This window comes from Otolemur garnettii, unplaced genomic scaffold, assembly GCF_000181295.1.
Source record: "Otolemur garnettii isolate 467f Iridium unplaced genomic scaffold, OtoGar3 scaffold00011, whole genome shotgun sequence".
Lineage (NCBI taxonomy): Eukaryota > Metazoa > Chordata > Mammalia > Primates > Galagidae > Otolemur > Otolemur garnettii.
In genome coordinates, this window is record NW_003852406.1 from 7,114,123 (window position 1) to 7,138,085 (window position 23,963).

The window sequence follows — 23,963 nt, forward strand, 5'->3', positions numbered from 1 at the left end:
ATTGCTGTTGAACTGTAAAGAAATATTTTAATTGGAAGTCTCAGAATCTGAGCAAACAATGTGTTTCCTATCAGCCATCAGTTCTGCAGACCTTGAATTTACCGTAGTTAGAATAGACAGCCAGAAAATCCAAAGATCTGTGCTGACAATCTGCCTGACAAAAAAAGGCCTAAAAGAAAAGAACCAATTTTTGAAGTCTTTACTTAGGTTAATAATAACCCTTTTGAATTTTAAAACCGATAATGTGTTTCTCTGAAAATTCCTAAACAGTACATTATATCCTAGGAATGCAAGTATTTGTCAAAGTGCCCAAGAGTACTATTTTAAAAATACTTACCGAGAATTGTACTAATTGAAACTCTCCTGAAGATTTTCATTTTCCACTTCCCTGACTGCATCACTGAGGAACGAAAAAGTTGATCTTGGATTTTTCAGGGTATATTATGCTTGCTTAGAAATTTAGGCACAACTAAATATTTATGTTATAAACATCATTATCATCATCATATAGGAAACTATAGGAGGTTAACTAGAGTCAAGCACTGGACTAAGCCTTCTTACAGTTTAACATTTAATCCTAAATTTAATTCTTATGACATCAGCACCATTTCATCTCCAAATTGCACGTGATGAAACTGAAGCCCAGAGAGGCCTAAGAACCTTTCCCAAGATCACACATCCAGTAATAGGCAGAAGCAGAAGCTAAGCAACCCTTTGAATTAACAAAAGGATTGATAATGGTAAGGAAAGAATCTCATGGATAAAATGATGGAGTTTCATCCTTTGGTCCAACCCAAACATTTCCAGTGTTTTAATGATTAATCTGGATCTGATTGCAACATCTTTAAGAATGTTTCCCATATTTTAAAAATGGGTAGGTAACACTGACTCACAGGCCTATTATCAGGATGTGGGGAGATAACTGCATCAAAAGCACCCAGCCTGGCACCTGCCTTGAGCTGGTGCTCCATAATGTTGACTTTGTCTCTGCTCTATGGCCTCCGGTTCCCTGCCCTGCAGAGTGAGCATAAGGACTATTTTCTTTTTTTTTCTATTTTTTTCTTTTTTTTTTTTCTATTTTTTTATGATTTCGAAGGACATTGTCAAAATTAAAAGTGAATTATGTTTTTGTTTGTTTCTTTTTTTAAATTAAATCATAGCTGTGTACATTAATGCAATCATGGGGTACATGTGCTGGTTTTACATACAATTTGAAATGCTTACATCAAACTGGTCAACATAGCCTTCATGGCATTTTCTTAGTCATTGTGTTAAGACATTTATATTCTACACCTAGTAAATTTCACAAGTCCCCTTGTAAGATGCACCATAGGTGTGGTCCCACCAATTACCTTCCCTCCATCCATCCTTCCTCTCCCCTCCCCTCTTCTCCCCTTATCCCTTCTTCTTGGGCTATAATTGGGTTATAGCCTTCATAAGAAAGCTACAAATTGGTTTCATAGTAAGACTGAGGAGTATTTTCTTTCAGGTCTTTAATCTGAAATTACTGGGGCAACTTGAGGATCAGTTACCTGAACTCAGTACATTCTGTTCATTACTCAGCCCAGGCATACACACAAGTTACTTATTCGCTCTCTGGCCATCTCCATTTCCTCTGCCATTGCCAAGTAGCATTTTTATCATCTTACGAAGTGCAGATTTCAATAATTAACCTAGATCCATCCCCAATCTTATATTTAAATTAAATACATATTTAAAGATTTGAGTTCATTAAAATAATGCCTTAGATTGTAAGTGAAATAAAGACAAAATAATGGATGAAGGGTGATTGGCTTTAAATGCCATTGGTGATCAATTTGTTTTATGGTATAAAAGAACCTAAGTACAAAAGGCAAAATTATCACCACAGGAAATATTCAATTAGATGAATTCACACCCCAAATGTATAAGCTGATTTTCACCCTTAACTGCAATGTTACCATTATGTTTTCGTTTCTCTTTGATGCAGCTTTAATTTGTAAGAGTAGTTTAATTTGATTTACTAGTGGAGATCTGCTTCATCAAGTTCATTCTTGGGAAGTCTCTATGTTCGTGATATTGGCAGTTAGTTGCACTAAAGCATGTTAAGAGTCTTAACATGACGAACATATTAATAAAAGCTTAATATTTTTTATAATGCAAAAGAGTTCTGCAACTTGTCTCTTGAGTTCTAGCTACAATAAGGATGTTTTGGTTACATACAGGCAATGACAGAACCATTGCTTACTCATTTGTAACAATGAACGCACATTTTCTTCAAAGATAAACTTTGCATATCCAAACAATACTTCAAGTTTAATGGATTCTCATTTCATCTATTGTGACTAATGAATCAGTATTATCAAATTTGGCAGTGCCAATTATGTTTTCCTTATTTCACTAAGAAATTTGCAAGATAATAAATTGGGTTATTAAATTGTTGTGTCTCAAGATTCAAGGTTTAAAACATTTATGCTTTGTATTAATTGCTGTAAATTAAAAACAGGAGACATTCACATAATCGTGGAATGGATCAGTTACTTCATTAAACTTCATTTATAAATGATAAATTAAGTTAAGCTATGACTACATTAAAAATGAAGAAGAGGCAGAGTGACACGCTAGAGAATTGAATTTGTGTACATGGAGACTTCCCACATTCAGACTAGTGTGAGAAGAGCCATTTAAAAATATCCATAGGTGATGAAATATGAATATTAAATGCACCATGTTTATGTATACTACTCCTAAGTAGGTAGGTAGATAGATAATTCCACTAAGGTTAGAAAATGGTTGTGGAAAGTTAAAACCTCCTTCATTCCTTCTTCTGTCATGGTTCAGAATGTATTTGCAATTAGCATTTGACTTGTTAATGTGTAGGTCAAGATTGCTTAACTTAGAATATCATTTATTCTGATGAGCATATAAAAATTTTCCTTTATAATCAAGGTTATTGCTCTTAATTTTATAAACAATTTTCCCCTAGGACTAAAAACCAGAAAATACAAATATAAATTTCCATGATGATCTTTTTCATATTCGAAATCAATGGAATCTAACTAAATTTCCTTATATGTCTCTTTTATAGTTAGAATTTCATGATCATCACCAGCGAGTATTTATGAAGTGCTTACTATATGCCAGTGACTATGCAAAGTATTTATATGTGAAACCTCATTTAGTTCTCACAATAACCCTAGAAAAGTCTCACATTACACAATTACTATCATCCCCATTTGACAGATGAGGTAATTGAGTTTGAAAGAGATTACACCATGGTCTACTGGATAAATTAGTTAAATAGCATAGGAGAAATCAAATCTCTATGTTTTGGATTGCTTTGAGACTTAACTACACATGATAATATTATGGATTATGCAGAGGAAATAGCCAAAAATGTTTTTAATTTTAGAAAATAAGACTCTAGTAAATATGCAAATGCTGTAGACTTCTTAGCTAGCCCACAGAAAAGGCAGAAGTAGTCAACTGTGGAGTGTATTGTAAGAAAACAACTCTTCCTTGTAAATCATGATTTGGTGCTATGAATAGAACATTTTTAAAAAGCATATGTATTTGATGCCAAGGATTATTTGTTTATAAATCTATGAAGGAAATTTGGGCATAGTGTAAAAAAACACTATTACAAAAATATTATTTTGTACCCCATTAAAAACTGGAAACTAAAATGTAGCCAATAGTTGATAATTCCTTAGAAAGTTGAAAATCTATTATAAGAAAAGTAGGGTGTCTCTTCCTGACTCTAAGCATTAATTTTTTTTCTTTCATCTATTGTACTTTGCTTATAATTATGAACTTTTCTACCCTCTTTTCAAAAGATGTGAAGAAGTAAAGAAATTGTTTTGGAAAATATTAGCTTTGCAAATGTCACCGGTTTGTAGTCTGCCTGCTGGAATACAATTAATATAGCGTATTATATACATCACTCACACACACGCATATATACAGAGAGACTGTATCAATATAATCAATGCTTTTTGGTGGAGATGGGATGCTGTGTGAGAAAAGTGTAGGGAAGGAAAAATATCTTTTCTATCTACCCTCTGACTTCTAGGGTGGTGCTCCTGTAACAAAAGACAGACTAACAAGAGAAAAACAGACACATTTATTTTATACAAGTTTTGTGTGACCTGGGTACCTTCATAAGGTAATAAAGACCCCCCCCAAAGTAGTCAAACTCAAGAGTTTGGGGCTGGGTTTGATGAAGAGTGGAGTGGTTTAGAGACATGTGACGCTCCTTTCCTCTGAGTATAGGAGCAGCACCTCTCACAGTGAAAAGGAGGAGAGGCTGTGGACTGTGGCAGAGGTTGATGACTACAATAGCCATCTAGCTAAATTGTGACCTTTTTTTTACTTGACTAGGACTTAATGTAAGATTCAGAAAAGTACTTTCAAATGCACCAAAAATATCACAAAGTAGTACAATAAAACAAAAATACAGGCTTCAGAAGAACTTGTCTAACTATTAAGTAAATACGGAAATTTTGCATTCTTTTTTTCTATCATGGGTTATCTATGATATTATAGGTAATAGTGAGCACAACCAAATTATATTATTATAGCACAACTATGATATATTACGATGGAGCAAAAAAGTTTTTAAGACAGGTTAGAATGACATCTGAGACAACAAATATAATTTTCTATATAGAAATAGATCTTGAGGTTTAAATTTACAGATAGGCTATTGCATAAAATATAAAGGCAATAACTTGAACTGAAAATATTTTAAGGGAGAACCAATAGACTAGTACAAGAGAAAAGAAAGAATTTGTTGTGAAAACATTTTCAGTGCTTTGAAATTTTTTATTTTTCTAGAAAAGAAAAAGGAATGAAAAAGAAATATGGTCAAAAACCATAGGCTATCTTTGTGATTCTGTCATTGATTTGTTTCATGGTTCAGTATACATGTCTTAATCTTTAATGTTCCTGAGTCTAATAAGAGTATTTGCTGAGTGAGGGGACTCAAACCTCTAATCTTAGCCATTCGTGGGGCTGAGGCAAGAGGCCTGCCTGAGCCCAGAAACTCAATGCTGCCATCCTGGCTGGCAGTAACAGAGTGAGACCGTCTCTAAATAGGTAGATAATACATAGAGTTGTATCATAGTTACCTTTATGAGCCTCCTCTAGATATCAAAAACAATATCTATGTATAAAAAAACAATAAAAACCTTATGGAATATTTTTTGCTTTGTTTTCTGGAGAGATCTCAATGCCCAAAGCTGGACAACCAATTCCTTCTTTGTAAAATGAAATTAATTACAACTAAATAGGAATTTTGTGAGAAATAGATGAATTTTATTTATTGTTTAAAATAATTTACATAGTAAAGCTCCCATTGATTTACTTCAAAATAGAGTTTTTTTTTTTCAAACTTTGGATGGTTACTAAAGTAATTACATTCAGCTTCAGAGGACTGTATGAAATGGGAAGTAAAAGTTCTGGTGTTTACGTATCATTTCTGTGTAGATAATCAGTAAAAAGCAAAATTATGGTGTCCTTGGCCTAAACCTTACAAATTTTTAGTAGCCTGATATTTTTTTCTTCCAGCTAATATATTCTATATGTATAAGCATAGAATTTCACTTAATCATGTTTACTTTAGTATTGTGAGAATCTTGAAAATAAAATGTGAGATCATTACATAATCTATAATTTGCTTTGTTCACCTAGTACCACTTAAAATACATCTTTTGATTTCAATCCAAGCAGATCCTTCCTGTGATTTTAATAGCTGCATATTATTCCATAATATCATATAGCATCAAGATGATGCATCTAATAAAGGGGACACTTGGGGTGCGGAGCAAAGAAAGGGATGGGGCAATACACCTATAGCTACAGCATAACAATGGAGGCCTATAGAGAGTCATCAGATAACTAGAAGGAAACCAGGTTCCAAAGAAGTCTGAATTTCATCAATTATTTAATGCTTTGTGGTCTAATAAATAAAAAATAATTCCCTTGCATTAATTGAAATTTCTTTGAGTATTATGATAAGCATCTATAGGCTTTTGCGTTCTTTTCTTTTTAAATTGCTCATTCATCTCAGTCATTTTTCTTTCATTTTTTTCTTACTGATTTGTAATAGTGCTTTTCATATTAATATGATCCCTATTCTTTTATAGAAATTATGTATAGTGTGTTGCTTTTATTTTAAATAATGGTTTGAGTTTTGCTATAGTGAAGATTTAACAGTTGCAATGAGAGGCCTTAAAACACAGTTTTTTAGGAATGAAAATCAGACTTGGCCATGCTTGTGTAATTGAGAAAACCCTGAGACTAACATCTTATTTTTAGATTCTGTATTTTGAAATTATCTGATTGAAGCTTCTAGATTAAAGAAAAAAGTATTTCAGAGGTCACTTTGAGAGTCTTTTCTTGTGGGAACTGCAGCTGTTAACTGGGAAGGACACTTTTTGTCTTCCATCAGTCACTTCTTAGCACCCTTCAAAAGTGTACAAAAATCTTTCTTCAACTAATTTCTCTGTGAATGTGTACCCCAGGGTATGATTCTGCATCTGATACAACCCTTTTTAATTATAAACCATGTTTTTTAAAATTACAACTCAAATGTAAAAAATAAAATAGAAAAACAGCCTGCTAGCATCTTTATCTTTTCACCCTGTAGTTTCCTTCTCAGGACCTATCCCAATTTCTATATATACATGATATATGTGTGTATGTGTGTATATATACGATGTACATATGTATGTGTCTGTGCATGCACTTGCTGCTTTTCATGGCCAATTTTGCCAGATTGTAGACTTCACAGGGGCAGAGGCGATGTGTTTTTTATTTAGGAGTATATTATCAGTCCTTAAAACAGTGCCTGGCACATGCTAGGCCTTTGATTAGTAGCTACTTATTAAAGAAATGTATGAACAGATGGTGTTAAAAGCCATTTGTATTATATTGCCACTTAATGTATTACTTGTAAATTTACACATTTTTTACTAAAATCAATAAAACTTTACAAATATGATTGAAGCCTTATCTCAGCAGTTCTCAACCTGTGGGTCGCGACCCACAGGAACTGTATTAAAGGGCTACGGCATTAGGAAGGTTGAGAACCACTGCCTTATTTTTACATATACCTCCTCAAATCCAATTTTTTGTTGAGGATATTTGCATCTATCTTTATAAGAGATATTATTTTGTAGTCTTCTTTTTTTTATTGAATCATAACTATATATATTAATTCATTTATGGGGTACAATGTGCTGATTTTATAAACAATTTGGGACACTTACATCAAACTGGTTAACATAGCCTTCACCTCACTTACTTGATTATTGTGTTAAGACATTTATACTCTTAATAGATTTGACATGTACCCTTGTAATATATACCATAGATGAGGTGCCACTGATTACTATCCCTCCTCTCAACTTTCCCACTCCCTTCTCCCTCCTGTTCTCTCCTTCATCCTAGACTATAGTGTGTTTTATCTTTCATATGAAATTGTGGGTGATTATATATTGGTTTCATAATAGTACAGAGTACAAGAAAAAGTATCCAATGTACTCTTCTTTATATATACGATCTTTTTTTAAAAAAATCAGGAAACTGTGAATTGACTTAATATATTCTTTATTCTTGATTCAAAGAAATTGAAATAATGAATCAATTTCCTCCTTTTTGAGCTCAAGGTGCTCTCATTATGTTGTGTCACTTATGTTGCTGCTTTGTGTCAATTATATAAAAATTAATATGCTACAAATCATGTGATGGTAGCGCCTATGCACAAATGAAATCTTCCGAGGTAATGTGTTTGCCTAAAATTTCTTTTTATTAATAAAGGAGAAATTCATGCTGAAAACTAATTTCCACATATTCAAATTATATTTTTTATTAGAAGAAAGAATTCTGAGTTTAAATGATAAAGGCAAAGCTTGTACAATTTTTTTTTAATATCAATCGACCTTATTAGACAAATTGATAGATGGCAATTGGTAAGGGATATTGATGAAACACACCCTCCTTTTGATGAGATGTCGGATTGACTAGAGTAGTTCAATGGGTATCAACAGTATTTGTCTTGATTGAGGTCATATTGAGGTTATATTTACTTAGATAAATCCCATCCATCCCATACAGAATTATGTTACATTTTTTTTTGATTGAGAACCCACAGTGTGGATGCATATGAGAGCTATTATTGTTCCTTGATGTACACACACACACACACACACACACACACACGGTATATATATGTATACATTCACTTTGTATATAGAGAGAAGATACTTTCAGTCTTACATTCTGGCATGGAGTGTTTATAATTTAATGAAAAGACTTATTTATCATATTCACTGAGCTTATATTCCTAGCAGCCTTACTGTGTAATTGAAAATACATAAAAAGAGAGGACGTGTTCAGAAGCAGTAGGAGTCTTGTTTTTAGGCTAAGCGTCCTTGGTCTAAAACACAGAGCTGCCTAGGGAGCATTCTGGAGTGCTGATAAGTGGATCCACCACAAGCCGTTTTACTAGAGAGAGTGAGGAGTCATTCTTGTAAGAATTCACTTAGAAGCAAATAGAGAATAGAAACTTCGCTTCACAAAAAACAGCTGAAGGATGCCTGTGAGGTGTGATTCTTTTTGTTGTTACATTGTATCCGCTGTTCAGGTTGATCTGTGCCATTCTCAAAATTGGGAAAGTGGAATGTTTGATAAAACCGAAGAGTCTTCTCACAGAGGAACACATATCCCAAGACATCTATGAAGGGCCCTTGGGCTGGTTACTTTGGCACTGATACAAGGACGCATATTTCCCACCACCCATAACTGATCGAACCCCACACCCTGGTGGTGGAGCTTTATTCCCAACCTACAAAAACTCATAAAAAAGTTTCACAAATAGAAGTATTTGTGAACTATCTAATCACTACTGTGGCTTAGGTATAAAATGAGGTACTTTGTTTTGTTTTTTAGATACATCATTCTTTTTATACAAAATATAATGTGTTTGGTTTTAGGTTTCCTCAAGAACTGAACATGGGAAAAATCAGTGCTGAAATCATGTGGACTCTTTTTGCTCTGGATATGAAATATGCATTAGAAGGTAATTACAAATATTTATACTTCTTAGAATATATATTTTAGTCAAATTGTGATTTTGTGTTCTTGGCTTTACATGTAAATAATTGATACATTAGAACGTTGATTCTTGTGATTAATTTAGATCTGAAACTTATCACTTCTCGGCCCATTGGCTAAAATCAAGTGTAGTCCTAAAACTTATTTCCACCTATCTCAAAGTACTTAAAAGCCCTAAAGCCCTGAAGTATATACATTTTTAATCAGATGTCTAAGCTACAGGATCATAATGAGTATTTCACTTACAGAACAGAGGCAGGAACGCTTTACGGCAGTTCATTTACTAGAGGAAACCATCAAAGGGGTGAGTGAGTAAGATCAGTTCAGATATTTGTCTACATGAACTTCGAAATCGTATCTATGTGTAGGCAGGTTAAAATCTGACCAAGGATTATACAGAGACCATGGAAAGGCTCTTCACCAGAAACTCTGGTCACAGTAAGTCCACATCTTAACAAAGGAAAGCAAGAGAAAACAGTGCTCAAACAACTCCATAGTTTTTATGTCCCCACAGTATGTTTAGAGTTAGAGATAGATCCATAAACCAGGTTTGGATCTTCCAGCCACTCAGAGCCTGGTACAGAAATCTCTTTGCACTTAATAAATATCCTGAGTGGACATAAAGTTCATGTGCAAGTTAAAATAGTTTAACATAGTGAATTGCACACGAACTTTACAGACACGCTGTAGGTTGAGCCCATAGATACTAGATGACCACCAGTGCACGCAGTAGGGGGGGATGTAATAGTGAACGAGAGAGCCACAGGCCCTGCCCTCAACACAGTTACTGGGAGGAGATGGAGAGGGTAAGACTAACGATGATGGGGTGTCTGGGGGAATCACCTAAATCAGACTTGAGGCTAGGGGACAAGGCGAGCTTTCAAGAGGAGGTTTCCTTAAGGAAATGTGATCTTGACAAAGACCTGAAGGAGAAGTCAGAGCAAGATGGTCTTTGGGTAGAAGACAGAGCCTTAACAATGAAGGTGAGTATAAGGTGCGTGTGAGAATAGAAAACCCTGCGGGCCTGATGAGCAGGAGGTAACACAAAGTGACTGTGAGTGTGGAGCAGTTGGCAGGGACCAGCAAACAGGGCCTTGTGGGCCACGGTGCGGAGCAGTTGGCGGGGACCAGCACACAGGGCCTTGTGGGCCAGGGTACGGGGTTTGACTCTCTGCTAGAAAGATGAAAGGCCATAAAGAGTTTTCAGCAGGGGCTTGTCTTGTTCAGATTTGCAACTTAGAGAAGGTGTCTTGACCGCAGGGTGGAAGATTTGTTAGGTTTAACTGGTTTTGGCAGTGCATGCTCATCCTGACATTGTTTAGTAGCTTTGCCATAATGTGAGTTCTCTGGATGGAGATGCCCAGAGAATATTCAGTTTTCCTTACTTGAAGAAAAAGATACAATAGATTATAAAAACTAATTTTCTGGTAAAGTCAAGAGCTCTCACCAACAGATAGAGAGGTTTACTAATCTTTAAATTACACTAGAACTGCTCAGAGGTACAAACTCCTTATTCTGCGATGAAGTGTTTCTTCTCTGCTGTGTTAATGGCCAGTCCTCCCCCTCCACCTCCATCTTCGCCCCTTACCAACCATATCCTTTTACACTACTTTGCTTTGACTATTTCTTTGGGATCCAAGAATTATCTTAAATCAGACAGGAACCACTAGTCTACTAGATAAGAAGTTTTTTCAGGTAGCATTTACTTCCCTAGACCAATCTGTCACCTTCACTCACCCCTTTTGAATGTCTATTAGGCATCTCACACTTCATAGTCAATATGGAAATTAATTTCCTCTGTCAAAACCTGCTTCTTCCCCACTGTTTCCTATTGCAATTATTGTCACCACCATTCATCCAGTAACTCACGGCATGTAGGGGTTACTGTCAATTCCTTTCCTGTCCTTGCCACAATCAAAGTTCACTCCTACATTAGAGTTTATTTGCCAGGTGGTCTATTCCTGGACTTCTCACCAATCTTCACAAGTAGCCTCCTCAAAGAAGATCTCCTAGGGCGGTGCCCGTAGCTCAGTGGGCAGGGCACCAGCCACATACACCAAGGGTGGTGGGTTCGAATCCAGCCTGGGCCTGCTAAACAACAATGACAACTATAACCAAAAAATAGCCAGACCTTGTGGTGGGCACCTGTAGTCCCAGCTACTTGGAAGGCTGAGACAAGAGAATCACTTAAGCCCAAGAGTTTGAGGTTGCTGTGAGCTGTGACTCTAGTGAGGACAACATAGTGAGACTCTGTCTCAAAGAAAAAAAAAAGTCTGAATTCTATATAAAATCAGTACACTGTACCCCATAAATGCATTAATGTATGCATGATCTATGTGTTTATGATTTAATAAAAAAAATAAAAACCAAGCTTCCTATAGGATGAATAAAAGAAAAAGGGAGGCCATGAAAATAGTGGTAGTTTCTGTGCTTGTTTGAAATTAAATTCATTTAATGTTCTAATTGAAAAAAAAAGAGAGAGAGAGAATTTCCCTGACCATAGCTTCAATAGTTGCTCACAGGAATAACTTTATTTTAATCCTCTGAATAGCAACTAATTATTATCTTTAATTCACTTGTTCATTGATACTTGTTCATCTGATTATTTCTTATGTCTCTTCCTTACCACAATATAAATTTTTTCCAACAATTTGTACCAACATATCTTTATCGCCTAGAATGATGCCTAGAAATAAAGTGACTCCAATAATTACTTCTCAGATAAAGACTTTACTGGGTAATTTCACCTCCATGGAAAAGTAGAAATGGCAGTGGAGGAGACGTCCAGTTGTGATCTTATTTTGCTGTGTGGTCTTGGAAACCTTCAAGACGTGCAACACCTTTGTGTGTCCTTACGTGTGTTTGAGTAGACAAAATGCAATGCATTGTGAAACACTTATTGCTTTTTTTGTGGCATAATGCTGTAGAACTCAAATATTATTTAAGCTGGGTAAGTAATTTTATCATTTATGTTTTATTAGTCATAAAGTAAATTTAGCTGGGGATTTAGGCAAAATTTTACATAGCAATATATTTTTTCTTTTTTTAATTTCAAATTAATATGAGGGTAAAATTTTTGGATTACATGGTTCTTACTTCAAGGTAATGTTCTGGTTATAAAGAGCCCCTCTCCCGGGGGGTGTGCCGAACACTCTCTCATTGTGCACATTAGGTAAGATCCCACTGAATGAGCTCCCTCCTTCTGCCGGTCACCCTCCCTCCTCCCTCCTCATCTCCTCCTCTTCCTCCCTCCCTTACCAGACTGTATTTGCATTCTATCATTCCTATGAGTGTATAATTGTTTATATATTGGTTTCATATTAGTATGGAGTACACTGGATATTTATTTTTCCATTCTTGAGATACTTTATTAAGAAGAATGTTCTCCAACTCCATCTAAGTAAACATAAGAAATGTAAAGGCTCCATCTTTTTTATGGCTGAATAGTATTCCATGGTGTACATATACCACAAGCTGTCAATCTATTCATGGGTTGATGGGCATTTGGGTTGCTTCCATGACTTGGCAATTTTATATTGGGTTACAATGAACATTCTGGTACAAATGTTTTCATGGCAAAATTATTTTTGTTCTTCTAGGTAGATACCTAGTAATGGAATTATGGGATCAAATGGTGTGTCAATGGTTTTAGTTCTTTGAGGATTTTCTATACTTCTTTACATAAGATTATGTAAGTTTGCAGTCCTACCAGCAATGTAGAAGTGTTTGGGGACTGCAGTTTGGGACTTTGTGATGTGGCCTATTCTCACTGGATTTAGGTGATATCTCAGGGTGTTTTTGATTTGCATGTCTCTGATGATTAGAGACAACGAGCATTTTTTTCATGTGTTTGTTGGCCATTCATTTGTCATCTTTGGAGAAGTTTCTGTTCAAGATTCTTGCCCACTTATAAAGGGGGCCATTTGCCCTTTTCTTGTTGTTTAATTTGAGTTCTCTGTGGATTCTAGTTACCAAGCCCTTGTCAGACTCAACCTGCAAACATCTTCTTCCATTCTGAAGTCTGTCTGTTTGCTTTGTTTGTGGTTCTCTTAGCTGATTCAGAAGCTTTTTAACTTGATCAAATCCTAGTTATTTATTTCTAGTGTTGCTGCAATTGTTGGGGGGGATCTTCCTCATAATGTTTTTTTCCCCAGGCCAATATCCTCAAGTGCTTTCTCCACACTGTCTTCTAGAATTTTTATTGTTTTGTGTTTTAAATTTAAATCTTTTATCCAGCAAGAATCAATTTTTGTAATGGTGAGAGACGTGGGTCCAGTTGCAATCTGGACATGCGACTAACCAGGTTTCCCAGCCCCATTTGTTAAATAGGGATGCTTTTCCCCAGTGCATGGTTTTGTTAGACTTATCAAAGATAAAATGGTGATATGTGGTTGCATTCATCTCTAGATTCTCTGTTCTATTACATAGAGCTAAGTCTCTATTTTTGTGCAAGTACCATGCTGTTTTGATCACTATAGCCTTATAGTATAGCCTGAAATATGGTAACGTGAAACCTCTAGATTTGTTTTTATTTCTAAGAATTGTATTGGCTATTTGGGTTTTTCTCTGGTTCTATATGAATCAAAGTATAATTTTTTCAAGTTCTTTAAAGTATGACATTGGTGCTGTGGGCAGAATGGACATTTTGGCAATGTTGATTCTTCCCAGCCACAAGTATGGCATGTCTTTCCATTTGCATAACAACATTTTCCATATTTGATTGTTCAGCATACGTCATATAGATTTTGAACAGTAATTTTTTTATTTTTAGTAGAATAGGTGGTCTTCCTAATGGCACTTTTGATCATACACTATTATCAGCTCTTTGAAAGAAAGAACTGTGTTGACCACATGTCAGCCCTTAACACGAGCCTGGCTTGTGGTAGGCGCTCAATAAATAATGGAGGAGTGAAAATCTAAGGTGCACCAAAGCAGTGTGTATATGAATCTGTGTGTGTAGATTAAATACATAATGCAGAATGATTTTCACTCAGATTAGAGACAGGGATTGTTCATGGTTAAAAGCCGCTGTATGTTTTCCCATTCATTCTGTGTTAAAGTGCAGTATTTATCACTTTAATTGTCCATATTGATATTTGGCCAACAGCATAATACACCTTCAGCTCCTCAGGACAGCTTTTAGCCTCAATCCGAAGCCAAAGACTCTCTAATATATAACAGTCTATTTTACATTAGCAAGCACAGCACATAGACCACATGGTAAAACTACTTTGATGAGACAGAGCCAAATTTTAGCCATTAACAGATGTTCTGGGCTGATTAATAAAAATCAGCAGTCAGGCTGTACAATCTAAAGTCTAGAAATGTTCTGTTAAATTCCCTGTGTCATTTAACAGGGGAAAAATACATCAGTGACAGTTGATGCTGAGAAATAGGGCAAGACAGAGATGGACCCATGGGTTTCAGCCCCACCTGCCTCCGCTTCTTCTGCCTTTCTCTCCCTGCTCCCTGTCTGCCCCGCCCTTCTTTAACTACATCCTTGAGCACCTGGTACAGGCAAGGGCTTTCCAGCAGATGAAATACAGTAAAGTGTTTGGGACCTCCTGGTTATCCCAGCCAAAAAAACCGAAAAAGGAAGGAAAAGCATTCAAATTAAAAGTGGGAGGTGTGTGGGTGGTAAGTAAATGCTGCCCACCCTGATAAGTGGTGGGAAAAAGATAGAAGATGATTAAATGAAAACTAGAAATGAAGCTTATCACCTCTGCCTTTTACCTTCTAAACACATTTCTCGGAAACTGAGGGATTTCTTGCCTCCTTTCATCTTTACTTTGAAGGACAGCATTGGTACTGATTCAGCTGACCCATAATGGGAGTCACAGAGCCACCCGTGCACCTGCAGGAGACGCGTTTGACGCTTTCCTCCTCTGGCAGTTCCCATGCGTCCTGCCTGCCCCCTCCTCTATTGCAATTAAGTTGAAACTTACTTGCTTTATATTTCTGGAGTAGATAGAGCGGGTAAGCTGTGTGTGTAATTAATTTAGGAACGTGCTAACTGAAATATTTGGTTTATACAAAACAGAAAAAAAATAGACAACCAGGAGTGTTTGTAATGCTTTTATTCATGCCAACCTTTGACCGTCCATTAACTCACCTTATTATCTATGTGGGGAAAAGATAATTAAACTATATTGACCTCAGTAATAGACAGTATTCCTTCGGTAAAGATAAATATACCAGAGTAGGTGCATAATTAACCAGTCGGCCACTTTCTTGGGTTCATCTTGAAAAAAAGATTAAATGGCAAAAACAAGGCTAAGCTGACTTCTCAGACTGTAAACATGGTCTCACCAGCAGGATAAGCAAATTCGTTTGTTGAACACACCTCTCCTGTGTTTAGCAAATTCAGTTGAATGCTAAGTCTGTTTTCCCATAATGATGGCATTTAGGAAAATCTGTGGTCAACAGAAATGAGTTTCCCAAACCCCATCGACCTGGTTATTAGAATCAGGAAATGAAGCATTATCTTTTCACATGCTTTTAATTGCTACATGGTCAGTGTATAAATAAAACGTAAAGGTCTTGATGGGCGTTAACTCCTTGTCTGCACTCAGGCTCTGATAAGAACATTCTAGTTAATGAAGAATAACAGTGAACGCTAACAATTCTAGGGTTTAGTTGGGCAGCCTGGTCATCTGGGGGCCTACAAAGCACTCAGATTTCTTGCATTTTTTCTTGTTGAAATGATATTAGAATTTAAAGTCCTTATTAACTCAATTCAAAGCCCAAGTTGTCATAAGCACAGCTGGCCTCTAATTGCTGAGCTTGGAACTACACAAAAGTCACAACATCTGTCTTTCTCTCAGATGTGAAGTCTCGGGAGATGACAAGGCAGGAGTCTGAGTCCTCTCTCTCTCCCTCTCAGAGCACGCTCACGTTACTAACTGATCATCGCAGGCAAGTGGAAAGACCCAGAAAAGAATAAAATAAATAGAGCAGCTTCTGTAGCACCAAAATAGTAAAAAAGAATCTCTCAGCCCAGACATGGAAAAATACGAGGTTTAGGGGTAGTATCAGTTATCCCCAAACATAGTGGCTTACAACATAAATAAATATATATCATTGTTTCTGTGAGATGGGAGGTTCTGGCTCAGCGTATCTTATGAGGTTACAGTCAAGATGTCCACCAGGGAGGCCATTCCTAAAGGTTTGATGGTCTGAGGACCCCCTTCTCCAGTGACACAGTCAATGGGTGTCGAGTACTCATGGGCTGTTGGTGGGAGAGCTCAGCTATTCCCAGCATGGACCTCTTCACAAACTGCTTGGCTACCCACAAAGCATGGCAGCGAGCCTCTTTTGGAGTGAGCCAGGCAAGTGCAAGTGCAAGGACTAAAGCTGCTATGCCTTTTATGATCTGGCCTGGTCACTTCTGTGACGCCTGTCAGTCACACCGTCAGCTGGCTCCGTCGGGGTGGGGGGAAGCATGAGGACACAGAGTCCAAGAGTTGAGGACCACTGATGTCACCTTGAAGGCTGGCCAGCCCAGTTAGTATTCGCCTCTGTGATCATTTCTTTATAACATTAGCAACAATAACAGGCTTTTGTTGTTTATGATGATTTTAAAGAGAAATAGCCGTCAATAGGCAAAACTGATCTTCTTCCTTCTGCCCCAGCCCCTCCCTGCAATCACAAGAAAAGAAGCGTGAATCAACTCTTAAGATTTTACAAAGATAAATTCTCTCCCAAGATGCTAAGGCTCTTGTTATCCATGCCTAGTTTTCTCAGCTAAGCAACTCTGGGAATAGAAATCTGGCTTCCTGAAGGGAAATTAACCCCACACTCTCAGAATGGCGTTCACTGATCTAGTCTTCTGTGGTCTCAGAAAACCAGAGCAGTGGTTTTCAACCCTGGCTGTACATTAGAATCACCAAGGGTAGAGCCTCAGCTTTTCAAAAACACTCGCAGGCTTTAATCCTATTTAGAACTTGTTAGATACTACATGATTTACAGAGACTAACTTACTCGATCCTCACAGCAAACCTATGGAGTAGATACTATTATTATCGCCCTTTTACAGATGAAAAACTTGAGGTATGGAGAGGATTTTTGGCTAAAGTCACACAGCAATTGAATGCAAGAGCCAAAATTCCCAGTGATTCTAGTAGGTATCTCATATGTATGAGCACCACTACTCTTAATGTTAACTAAATTGTAGAGGCCTTTGTTCAGAGTCTAACAAAATATGCAGGCTCTAGTAACAGAAAAGTGCTAAATAGCCTATCATCGAAATTCGGCCTTCTCCCAGGGACGTACATACAGATGCCTTATAGCTCATTTTAGACTTCCTCCAAGAATCCCTGAACCCTGGGTTCAGAATCTTTACTCAATAGAGGGGTGGTTTTTCCTGGACCAGCAGCGTCAACTGGACAGTTGGTAGGAATGCAGATTCTCAGGCCCCATCCAGATCTACTGGATGAGGGATTCAGTGTGGGGTTCAAAATCCCTGTTTTAACAAAACCCCCAATTGAATCTAATGTGCACCAAACTTTGAGAACTACTGCTACAGAAAGCTTCTAGGGATTTAAATTTGCTGAAGTAGACCTCTCATTGTTCTTGGCTTACCATGATGCAAGTAAAAATCCTTTTTTTGTTACAACCTGGTTTATTTGATAAAAGTGATCACTAAAAGAAAGTCAATCACTGGTATTCATTTAATTTTTAACTAATACAAATGTGTCAGTCATTCAGTGTTTTCCTGGAATGCTTACTCTGTGCCAGACACCCTACAAACAGGGCTACGTGCACACATGCACAAAACAGGTGTGACCCTTGCTTTGAGAAACTTTTTACTTTATAATAAGCCAATGATTACACAAATAAATGTATAATTATAAAAACTTAATCAATGTTACGGATGAAAATTATGTGTATTAGACTTTGCAAACTTACATGTTAAACGTGTTAGGCCATTTTGCATTGCTATGAAAGAAGTACCCGAAGCTGGGTAATTTATAAAGAAGAGAGGTTGTTTATTTGGCTCCCAGTTCTGCAGACTGTACAAAGGTCGTGCCCACATCTGCTTCTGGTGAGGGCTGCAGGGAGCTTCCAGTCCAGGTGAAATGCAAAGGGGGTAGGGGGCAGGTGTGTCATACAGTGAGAGACCAAGCAAAGAGAGAGGGGAGGAGCTGCCAGACTCCCCTCAGCACTCCCATGATCTAGTAGAGTGATGAATCACCCACTGAATGGGAGGACACTAAGCCATTCAGGAGGGAACCACCCCATGTCCCAAATGCCTCCCACTCAGCCCCCCCTCCCATGTTGAAGATCAGATCTTATCATGAGATTTGTAGGGGACATATATCCAAACTGTATCAATAGTCCTCAGAATTAAATCCTTCCCACTCAAACCCTATTCTTCTCTTAGTCTTTCCCATCACAGCAAAATATGCTACCATTTGTGAAGCATCAGATGTTTCTATGATGTCTTCATTTGTCTTATTCTACCCCATCTGCAAACTCATGACACGCACAAATCTGTAAATAAATGCTAATCATTCTACCTCCAAAACATATTTGGCTCTTACCCTTCTCTCCGTCTCTACTGCTACAATAGTTCTAGCCATAGAACCCCTTCACGTGGATATTTGTAATAGTCCCCTAAATAGTTTGCGTATTTCCTCTCTCATATTCCTATAATCCATTAGCTCATAATATCCAGATTGATCTGCACAAATTTAAATGAGATCAATACATTCTCCGGTATATAGAAGCTTCCAAAGTCTTTCCCTTTCAATAAAACAAAATATGGGATTTTTTGGCTTTTTGGTTTTTGGTTTTTTACCATGGCTTACCATGCCCCCTGTAGCCAGAGCTCTACCCATCCCTCCAACTTCATCTCATTCGTGTGCCCTCTTCTCTTTAGCAACACTGCCTTCCTGCCTCTTTCTTAACTGGAACACATTTGTTCCCACATCAGGGCTTTCGTGCTTGTGTCTCCTTTCGCTTTGCAGCTCTTTCCCCTCTCTGCGTGGCTGGTTCATTTCCATCCTCTAGGCCTCACTTCTCAGGTCACTTCCCTTTATAACCCCTCCTGGACCATCCCATCCCTTGCCACATTCCCACAAACCTCTACCCTTTTTTTCCTCCCAAATCACTAAATTTGAATCATATTATTAGTGTAGCAATTTGTTCATTTGCTTACTATTTTTTTCTCTTTTAAAGCACTGTTAGTAAATATTCTGATCCCAAACCAGAGCAAAAGTGTGTATGTATATATATACTTTTACAGTGATATAGTCACACACACATAGATACATAAAATCAAAATTAAAATTTTAGGAAATAGAGATAAGGAAACATCTCGACAAGGATGGAATAATAAGTTCTGAAAATCTATTTTCCACATGTGTGTGTATATGTGTTAGATATATAGTAGAACCTCTGTAAGTTGACCACCCAAGGCACTGTAACAAATTGGTCAACATACCCATTTATCAACATACAGAAGTGGTCAATCTAAGGAACGCGGCCTCCTGTACTGATACATCCAGGTGGTACATGTCTGGTCTATGAAAAAGAGGTCAACTTAATGTATGGGGTGGAAGCTACCAGTTTATCAACACTGTACTTAAAAAATAAGCTTTATTAGAGTCATAAATCTTATAATCCTATTTACAGTTGAATACTCCCATTCAAAAGGTAATCATTGAGATATTTAAAATTATACTAAATCTCAAAAAATTATAAGAAATCTCTTTATTCAGACATATTTATATATTAATAAATTTGCCAGTATAATGCACCAGGTACATAATTTTGCCAATAATATTTAGGAATGTGACACCGTTTAGAGCATGGTTTTGGGTGCCTAGACTTTTATTTTTATGTATTTATTTGCAGTTTTTATTTTTTTGAGACAGAGTGTCACTGTATTGCCCAGGTTCAAGTGCAGTGAAATGAGCTTAGCTCACTGTAGGCTTGAATTTCTAGACTCAAGTGATCCTCCTATCTTAGCCTTCCAGTGTCCTGGTATATCAAGCATGAGCTACCACGTCTATTCTCATTTTTAAATATCTATAAATGAAAATATTATATTTCAACATAAACATTTTTTATCTTAATACTAATTAAGATATTCCCAGATAAATATCAAATCTCTTAGGCAAGGTATTTGGATGGAGCATTTGAATATGAAAATTTATAATAGTTCATAATGGCTAGAAAGAATATGTATAAAAGTGCAATCTAGAAAATAAGGTCAGTGTTGGCGGAAAAGAAGGGACTGAATCTAGCTGCAGTTGGCATGTGTCAGTATCATAATGTAGTGTGTTTTCACTTAAAAGCAAATACAGTAGAACCTCTGTAAGTTGCCACCCAAGGGACTGTAACAAAGTGATGAGCATACAGGGGGTAGTCAACATAAGGAACTAGGCCCATAGTTGACCATCTCCCTACATTCTTCACCTCCTAAAGTTGACCTGATTTCCATCGAGGGGACATGCACCACATGTACGTATCAGTACAGCAACCCTAGTGCCTTATACTGACCACTCTGTATGTTGAGGTTCTACTCTATTGGCTTTGGTGATAATGATGATTAAAATTCTTCACTTGAGCAAAGAACTCAGTGCCAAAACCTGAGTTGAAAAGCAGAAAAGTCCCCGGCTTGTGGATGGTTATACTTAGAGGCTACATGACATGAGTGAATTCCTCATTCGTCTCCTGGCACACTGTGGGGGCTAGACCTAAAGTGAGTGTAAGTAAGCAGAGCTGGAAGGTGCCCAGATAGTGTGCCCTTTGGTGCCTTGTGTGCTTCCCAATCAGTTGATAGACTCTACGTGTGCTCCTACTACCCCGTGGTACGTTCTGCCTCCTGCCCACCCCTTCTTGCTTGGGTGTTTGTACTGATGGGTGTCTGCCTCTTTGCAGTCATTCCCTCACACACTTCTTTCTTTTAATCTGGTCCCATGTTTCACATATCTTGTATAATTCTTTAATGTTTCTTTCACGTGAATGCTATCTTTCCCTGTGCTGTTAAAGGGTTTTTTAAGGATGAAATGAGACAATGCTAAAAGTGCTTTAGTTTATATATAAAGTTGGGCAACCATCGCCATAAACTCAATTTAGTACATTTTCTTCTTTTCATAAAGAAGCCTGTACCCTTTAACCATCACTCCCTGTCTTTCTGTCCTCCCTGAATTGTAGACTTTAAATAGGTGAAATTTATAATATGTAAATTATATTTCAGTAAAGCTATTATAAAAAGTAATTTATAGGTGGTGCCTGTGGCTCAAAGGAGTAGGGTGCTGGCCCCATATGCTGGAGGTGGCGGGTTCAAAGCCAGCCCTGGCCAAAAAAAAAAAAAAAAAAAAAGTAACTTATAAGGGGAGGCATTATACAAATGTTTTCTATTATTATAATTAAAACAATAGAGAAACCTTGGAGAGCTACAAGTTAAAGCATTATTCTTTCATGAATTTCCCATATTTTCTTTTTTAAAAAGTAATTCTTTTTAACTTTATCATATTGTCCCTTATTTCTCCCAAGTCATCATACAGTTATTTCTCACAACTTATAAAAGATGATATGAAAGTACATAATTTAGTATTTAGCCTTAACATATTAAATATAACTATTATTTTTCCCATCTTTTTTAATCAAATTCCCTTTTATACAGTATAATACAGGTAGATAATTTCCATTATAAAAACTTGTGAATATTTATTCACTAGTAATTTCAGTAAGTTTTTCTCTTAATTGAATTCTGCTGAAGTTCATTGCTTTCACATTTTATCATCTACTAATTCTTATGCTTTTTCTTCTTGGGAAATTGATACTGAAACTGGGACATCAGTGTAGTGACAGCATTGCCATTTTGCTATTGCTTTAATTTGTTGCTGTTTGCCTAAGGAGACATATGTCAAGTTACCACAGAAGGAAATATCAGAAAGCGAAAAATAATATAGTTCTGGTTAATATGTAAGTGATTTAATTTAGATAAAATTGAATTGTAATGTTATTTTATCTTTCATGGTTAAAAAAGGCACCTGATATACTGAAATGTACACTTGTAACTGAAACACTTTATTGCCAAAATAATATGGCAATTTGAGAGTATCAAGGTAGGAACAAACATTTGTATGTTGACTATCACTTTACTTTTTAGAGCATTCTTCACACTGTGACGTATCTTTAACCATAAAATAGCCTCTAATCTACCAGTACACTGGCAAGTGAAAGTGTAAGATTTCATACTCACTTTTTGTGCAGAAAGAAAACCAGACTATCTATATATAAAGTTATGATTTATCAATTCTTATTCCACTTCACTTAGAGTAATAAAGCATTTTAGTTTTTCACTCTCCAAATTATGAAAATGTCTTAAGTATCTTGGTTAGTGGCTGATAATAAAACCCATCTTGTATCAGCTATCGATATTTTTAGATAATTTGTAATAACGTGTAAAGAAATTCTAAAATTATATTATTACTCGCCTTCACAGGCATCTTTCGTATTGAATTTTGCATTGCTTCTAATTTTTAAGTTTAGACATTTAGAAAATATGTTAATTGCTCAAACTCATTAGCCCATTAGCTCATTAGCTTTTCAACCACCTATGAGGTAAATTGGTATTAAATATTATTAATAGAAATTAAAATACACAGAGGGCAAATGTCTTGTCAAATCATATTTTTATGCCATTGCTGTTAAAAAGAATTACCTTGTTTAAGTTTGCACTGACTGAATAAAACTGTTTACATGGGAATTAAAATCACATTTTCTCTCCACTCCATGGAAGAGAAAGCCTGTGAAATTGATGGCTACACTAAATGCTACCTCAGGAATTTTAAGAAATAGAATGAGCCTGCTGGGAAGTGGAGGTCTTACATTCGTTTATTCCACTGAGAGATTCCAGCATTTCGCAGTGATATTTAAATAGCTAATGTAACTGAGGGAACAGTTGGTACATGGGTTTGGACAGCTCTTGCTTACTTAGTGATCCAAATCTTCCCCTGGGAAATTTCAGATATCATGGACCATGTTGCAAATTTTCTTTAGAGAAAACCTGGAGAGAAGATGATGACACCCCAAACAGTACCATGAATGCTATTTACTTCCCACTGTCCTCACAAGCGTAGTCATTTGTTAAGTCACTATACAAGGAAGAATATTCAGAATAATTATTTCTGGATTTGGGGATTTATTATGTGAATGATTCCTTTGTTAAATTACATAGTCAAGAAAAGTAACATATAAAGCAGCTTTCATTCAGATTTGAAACATCAGCGTATTCCTTGGAATGATTAAACTTTTGATCTTGATATTGTATGACTGTATTGGGGGACCTCCTCTGCCAATGTTACTTTTCTGAATCACAAGAATTTTTTTTTTTCTGCCTAGTAGCCAATACTTTTCCTCTATCCTCGTAGGTACTCTCAGAACTTAATCTCTTCCTTCTATAGGGGCTGAATATTTAGCAGGGGTATCCAACCTTTTATTTTTTCTCTGATGTACATTGGAAGAGTTATCTTGGGCCACACATTAAATACACAAGCACCAAGAAAAGCTGATGAGCAACAGAAAGTTCCATGAATACTTTTCGTGATACTCAATATCACAGATAAGCAAAAAACATCCTTATAAAATCAGCATGTAGCCCGCAGGCCACAGTTTGGACACCCCTGATTTATATCCACTATGCAATGTCCCATCTCGTCAGTGTATGCCAGTATATTAAAATGTGCTTACATTTGTTTTTATTATTTTAAACTCTGAAGTTGGAAGAACTGAATTATTATTGTTTCACTGTTCTTCTAAAACCTGCATTCTATAGAACGTGTACATAAAGTAAGATATGTGCTGTAGTCTACGTAATATAAATTAAATGCAACTGAGAAAGTGCCTTTGAA

The 23,963-nt window shown here is 36.5% G+C and overlaps 1 protein-coding gene across 1 annotated transcript in view; it reads left to right on the forward strand.

Moving 5' to 3' along the window:
• Positions 1 to 23,963, forward strand: part of UNC13C (unc-13 homolog C) — a 527,267-nt gene that overhangs the window by 345,602 nt on the left and 157,702 nt on the right. Inside the window, 1 exon segment of the mRNA XM_003784369.1 lies at positions 8,976 to 9,061. Within this exon segment, the coding sequence (XP_003784417.1) occupies positions 8,976 to 9,061 (86 nt within the window).